Here is a 6,731-nt window from a genome sequence, read left to right on the forward strand (position 1 = left end):
ATTATTATGATGCAGCAGACTTGACTAACCCTATTAAAACAAATGCCCCCTCTTAACAAAACTATTCTCTCAGTCTTGCGGGGCTGTGTTATGATGAGGTTTTACTGTATTGTATGTCCAAACAATGAATGCCATGTTATTTGTGTTTTGAGTCTACCATCTGGGCATTTACAACAACTGCAAAGTATGCACATTTTCTGTATGCTGATGCTGTAAGTATGCAAAAAATTATTTTTTTTTTCCCATGGATTATTTGATATGGCCCTCACCATAGTATTACTTCACTTTTAACCAAACAGTAGTGTTGACCATCTTCCTATGTTGTTGCAGCTGGGAGGTATTGTGATTTATCCAGTATGGCTAGTTTACACCTTCATCATGCGGCTCTTCAGGAAACCCCATCCAGCAATTACCTTGCAAGACCCTGAAGTGAAATATGCATTAAGACTGATTGACAAGGAGGTAAGTAAATGCAACACTGAGGACCTTGACAGTGCTCCATATAGCATCTAATAGTCATATCATTCTAAAAGTTGCATAATGTCATAAGAATATCATGTCCTATTGGGAAATTGTAGAAGTTAAGTTCTTGCAGAAAGCTGTGAATGCTGATACTTAAATTAAGCAAAGCTTGTAAATACTCTTCAGGTAGGTTAGCTGAAGGTTGTGAAGCACATTCTTGTAAACGTGATGCCACCTTTTCTAAATTCTATTCTTTACTGCTTTATTTTCACCTGTGGTGTATTACAGTGGGAAACACTTATATGTGAATAACTTACAGTAGTCATTTGTCACTGGTGGGCCATACTGTGAAGCATGTCCCTGAATTCCTAAAATCCGCAGGATTAGAAATGGTTACAAAACAGACCAAATAAAGTATGCTAGTGCAGCTGCTTATGCATAACCTGCTATGTAGGAGCTGCAGAAAGGGTTATTGCTGGCCATCACTGCTGTTGGATATCCATGCTTGAATGCATTATGGAGAGGTGTTTGTTGAGTGTTGTGATCCCACACGGTGCTGAAGTCTTTTCCATTCATCTTGGTAAACATGGATGGTGCTCAGCACCTCTTGGGAGTAGCTTATCCCAGGCTTTCACAGGATCAAACCTTAAAAGGAAAACACATTACTTCTTTGGAAACTGAACATTTGAAAACCTGGACGTGTTGGTTTCAGAATGCCTCATGGGTATTGTCATTACAGGCCTACAGCAGGATTTATGTCCCATGACACTGCAGTCATGCAGCTGTTGTGAAGCATTGCCTAACACCAAAGTTTTGGTGAGGAGTTAAACTTTCCATGGAGGGATGCCTTATGAGTAGCTCTTTAGTCACAGTACAGATCCTATTTTTGAAGCTGGGAGTGTCAAATATTTCTCAAGAAACATGTTTGGAAGCAAAAGATACTTTGGAAAACACACTGGCTTTAAACTCATTTTAGCAAGAATCAGTTTATTGAAGAGTGATATTCGTATTTACTCTCCAGTGTTGCCAAACCCCCTCCCCCCCCCTTTTTTTTAACATAATACATTTTAAAATAAATGCTTAAAAAATTACAGAGAGTGAGAACTTAAGGTTTTAGACTAAAAATATCCATCACCATCTGTAAACATTTCAATCACCTGGATTACAGTTGGCCTTTTATTAGTTAGTAGATGCGGCTCATTCTGTTAGAAATGTTGGTTCTTAAAGCTTATGTCCTGGTGGGAGAAAACTGGCTAGAAAGATCTCTGCATGCACATTCATCATCACTACTGTCCTCTCAGAGATCAAACTCCCAACTCCACCCACAACATAGCCTGGCCTAAATAAGTGGCTAGTCGTATTAGATGCAGATGTTCACAATTTGAGAATCTCTCTCCTTTTTAGCTCTCTAAAATTTGTTAATGAAATTGCTATTGTTGTCATAATTGGCTTCACTGTTTCCACTCCCTTGAAGCAAAAAATGGCAGTAAATACCAGTGCCCTAGAGCTGAGGTTTTAGGCTGCCCACAGACACCACTGCATTTGTGTACATTCCATTCACATTTAGAAAGTTCTTTGTAAACACACAGCCTAGAGACGGTATGGGTATTGGTTTTTTTTACTGCGAGTTTGTGTGTGAGTCAGCCCTAATGGAGAAATACCAGCTCATGCAAGATGATGCATCTTTTTGCCCTGCCCTCTGTCCTGCATCTCAGCCCATGCTACCATGGTTACTGTCACAATGGGAGGTATTTTCTGGCTGAAGTAAAAGCTAGTAATGCTACCTGATTGTGTTGTCAGGTAAATTAGCAAGCACTAGTTCCCAGATCTTGTCTGACGTGCTTTAACATTATTGTGGAGGGAATGTAAAAGCCCCAAATCTGCTTTCCAGTGTCTGACAGCAAAAGAAGCTGCCAATATTCCATTAAGCAAGCTAGGCAACTAGCTATAAGCATCTTCTGCTTTATTCAAAAATAAACAACCCTGGGGCTGAGAATATGTATAATGTTTTTGGATGACATGGGTAGATAACATGGTGCATTGCAATGGCACCAACAAACAAAGTTGTTGCATGCAGGGCTTCAGGGAAAATAAAAGGGGCAGGGGGCTCCAGTTTTGTAGGTACATCACTTTCAGGAGGACGTTGTGCACATGCTTTTGTTATATACCTTATTACCTACAACTTGAAGTAGAACTCTGTGATGGTGGAAGAGTGAAAAACCCAGGCCTTGTCAGCACTACAAAATGGTAGATCTTGCTAGCAATGCTATCAGTGAAGGATGCAAACTAAATGGGTAGCTGAAACAAGCTATGTTATAGCCAAGTCTTAACAACTTGACAACACCCAGGCTCAATCATTCAATTTGTAGAGCCAGGCCCAGGCATAGTATTATGCATTTAGAATTCTTGGACACTTTTAGTGTCTTTGGAAGCAACCTTTTATGATGTATTAAAATTATCTTATTTGGACATCCTTTGACCTTTCATCCAGTGGAGGTAGGCAAAGATGACCCTAGCAGGGTGCAGGGCCTGAGGCAAATCAGCCTGTGTAGGGTCAGGAAGCAGGGGCAAGGGGGTGCAGGGGAGGGGTGGCAAGCGGCCAGACACAAAGCCAGCCTGGCTCCACGGGGTCCCCCAAAGCATGGGGCCTGGGGCAGTTGCCCCAATTCACACACCCCTGTTCCTCCCCCCCCCAGGACAGTCCTGGAGGTAGGTGCGTGGAGAAGAGGCAACTTAAGTAACATATTATGTTGACTTTCATTCTTTCTGGAAGCCCTGAAAAACAGATCTTAAAGTTTCACACCATTTAAAATCTGGCTAAGCAGTTTGTAAATCCTTAGCACTTATGAACTACACCCCTGATATTCTGTTGCTAGAACTTTCCTACTAAATCAACAGTGAGTAATTTGGCTACGCTTCTTGATTAGTATTAACAGTCATGTACTGCAAGTATTCTTGAGTAGCTGTATGTGTAGACAAGCCCTGTTTTTGGCTAGATCGCTTCCTGGGACTCATCTCTTGTAAGAATCAGTTTCTTACTCTGCAATTATCGGATTTCCTCAAATGGATCCTCAAGTTAGTCATAGGAACATTGCAAGGGGCCTCCTGGACTATCAAGTCCAATTTCCCTTCCTTGCAAGTCATTATTTACCCATTGAATGTCCAAATTGCCACTTCAATCCCTTACACAAAACACAATACCCAGAACACTATGTTTGCATCGCAGTTCAAAGCAGGGGAGATGAGGGCACTACCAGTGCCCTGCCACTGAAGCAACAGGGAAGTTGTGCTGCTGCTACTTGTTCCCCTGGGAACACCTGTCTCACATGCACTCTGGCACGCAGCAGGTTACCCCGGGTAGGGCAGGGGAGGCTGGAGTCAGCACCTTTTCTGGCCCCTACAGCCTTACCCAGGGTCCTGGGGGTTAACCAAGCTGCAGCTGGGAGTCTGCTGGCAGCTGGAGTGTGGCTCCAACCAGCCAGGCTCTGGTTTTGGGTGGTATATGCTGCTGCCACATGTGCCGCCTCACTTTTTTTTTCCCATGCAGGCTTTTTTGACCCCAGGATCTCCCAGGGTCAAAAAAGACCTCAGCGCTACAAGGTAGCAGCATGGAGAACACCTGAATGTGTTCTGTGTGGTGCTGCAGACCACATACTGCACAGCTGTGCTTAGCTGGACATGGCCCTAGAGCCGCAGATTGGTCAACTAGTATGACCCTTAATGGAAGAGCAAAACACTATAACCAGGAACTATTGTTTTCTAAGTACCTCCAGGAGCATGAGCATACCCCAGTCTGAACCCTCTTTCTTTACCCACCCCCACCAGCTCTTACTGTAGCCAGTATCCCAGTCCTTCCGAGGAAAATGAATCTTTTCCCTCTCCTGCCCATAAGCAGCCAGTAGCACTTTTAAATGGGGGAGGGAGATTCCTTCCTGGTCCATACTGACAACCAGCAAAAGCCCTGAATCATGGGATTACTAGACACCTACCGCTCAACAAAAGAGTTGCTTCTGTAGCCCAGCATAAGAACTGCATATATGTGACTCCACAAATTGCACCTACAGGTTGTTGAGCCAGAATGCCATCTCATCATACCAGCCACTTCCATAGATTTACCCAGTTCAGTCTAGAGGCAGTTTGTATTCTTTGCTCCCACTGCTTGGCTCTGAACATCATTCCAAAACCTTTCTTCTCTGATAGTTCAGTATCTTCAAGTTATCCACCTGAATTTACCTGTAGTGACATTATAGCCATTTGATCTATACTGGCACAAGCCAATATTTGTTTTTGAGCCTAAAAAAGTGCCCTCTTTTTTTGACATTCACCCCATGAATGTACCTATAAGGGGTGACGGTATCCTCTCCCAGTCTCCATTTTGCTAAGCTAAATATGTCAAGCTTCTTTAATCTTCTTTCATAAGAAAAGGCCTCCATTCATTGATCCCATTTTAGAGACATTTTCTTTGAATTTGTTTCAGTTTAAGGTTGTTTTTTTTTAACATTGGAGACCAGAACTGCACACAGTATCTTAAATGGGGTGAAGAACTATATGTGGAAATTATAAGTACTAAATATGGACTGTTTGTGTAAGGGCTACAAAGTAATTGATAGCCTTAGAGTTCAGTGTCTCTTTAGTGCTACTGTTTTTTCCCGTTTTACACCTTTTCCAAATTACTGACTTGATCCAATTTATGACTGTAACTTTAAGCAGTACAAGAAATGACTCTTACTTTCTTTCTGCAAAGAACACTTCGTTAAGATGACAACTTGAATAGAAAAAAATTGCTTAAAAGTACACCGTTCCCTTGAAAAGTTACTCTAAAGTCACTGCAAAGATCTGAAGCTAGCAACAGTTTTAATCTGTTGTTTTGGGGGGAGGGGTTTCCTTTTACAGCTCTTTCATATTGCAGTTAAGGGAACTTCTTCCTACAATATCTTTAAAACCACTGGGCTGACAAAGGAGACCAATTTGATATTCCCTAATCCTTTTTCATATGTCTACTGGTATATCCCCATCAGTCATCTTCTAAATTAGAATTAACTAATTAATCTACTGATTGTGATTATTTCTGAGACTTCTGGTGTCCTGTTCTCCCTTTTATCTAATTTTAAAAATACAAATGAACTGTTTAGATTGCTCTTATGCCAAACAAAAACACAAAAAGTTACTGCGCAATCTAATTTGCAAATAATTCTTCATTTAGCTTTGCTGTTAATGTGTTAAACTTAAATCTCAGAGGTCTTAAATAGCTTCTCTGTGCGTGCGTCTACACGACATGCTATGTTGCCATAGCGATGAGCTACAATATAGCTCATTGCCTCGGCGACATAGCATCAACGGGCACAAACTGTGATGCAACGTAGCATCTAAAAACAACCGTACACCACTGGGACTGCATAGCAGGGCTACGTGAGGCTTTGGATAGCACTTCGGATCTGGGGCTGCTTCGGGCGTGTTGGCGTCCGAAGCAGCATGCCCAGATCCAAGCGCGGGCTCAGTTAAGCTGTTTGAAGCAGTTCGGAGCTTCGGAAGTGCTTTGGATGCTTCAGACACTGAAACTGAAAGTTAGAAGAAGGAGGCGGAAGGAGGGAGAGTGGGAGGGCGGGGGGGAAGACTGACATGTGTAGGTGGCCAGTGAGGAGGATTCCTCTCTGGCTGCCTTTCAAATGACAGCGTCTGTGGGGAGGGACTAGAAACAGCATAAAAGGCTCTGTTTGGAGGTATGCTGTGCCTTTTCCTAGCTTGTTCCTTCTCAGGAACTGCGTGAGAAAGGAACCCTCAGACTCAAGCATTTCAGCTTGCTTGCTGTACTCAGTAGTTGAACTTGCCTGCTCCTTTTTCTTGTTAGAAAGGATTGCATAGGATTTAGCTTATTTTAGCTATTCTATTCAATTATTATTACTACTCAATTCATTTCTTTGAATGTATAGTTGATCTTTTTTTTTTTTTTTGGAAACTGAAAAAAGAAGATCCATCACTCTGAAGGGAGGCACACAGATTGCGTGCACACATGCTCACACATACACGCACACTATAAAGGAAAATCAGATATTCATAGGAGACAGACAGCACACAATTTTTACATAACTTTTAACACTGAAGCAAACAATCAAAGAAGAGACCAGTGCATGCACGCAACAGAGGGAATAAAACACACAATACAAAAGGGACACACACACACACACGCACCTTTTTTGCAGCACAGGAAAGATCAATATCAAGCGTGCTGGAAAGGCAGGTGCCAGGTCTTCTGGCAGGGAAGGGAAAGA

General features: G+C 42.3%; 1 protein-coding gene across 2 annotated transcripts in view; it reads left to right on the forward strand.

Annotated features, from left to right (window-relative positions):
* LOC102381202 (NADH-cytochrome b5 reductase 3) overlaps nt 1-6,731 on the forward strand; it is a 30,694-nt gene that overhangs the window by 5,631 nt on the left and 18,332 nt on the right. For both annotated transcript variants that reach the window (XM_006037882.3, XM_025194365.1), the window contains one exon: nt 331-462. In XM_006037882.3, coding sequence (XP_006037944.1) covers nt 331-462 — 132 coding nt within the window. The remainder of the gene's footprint in view (nt 1-330; nt 463-6,731) is intronic.

This window comes from Alligator sinensis, unplaced genomic scaffold (genome assembly GCF_000455745.1).
Source record: "Alligator sinensis unplaced genomic scaffold, ASM45574v1 scaffold696_1, whole genome shotgun sequence".
In the NCBI taxonomy this organism is placed as follows: domain Eukaryota; kingdom Metazoa; phylum Chordata; order Crocodylia; family Alligatoridae; genus Alligator; species Alligator sinensis.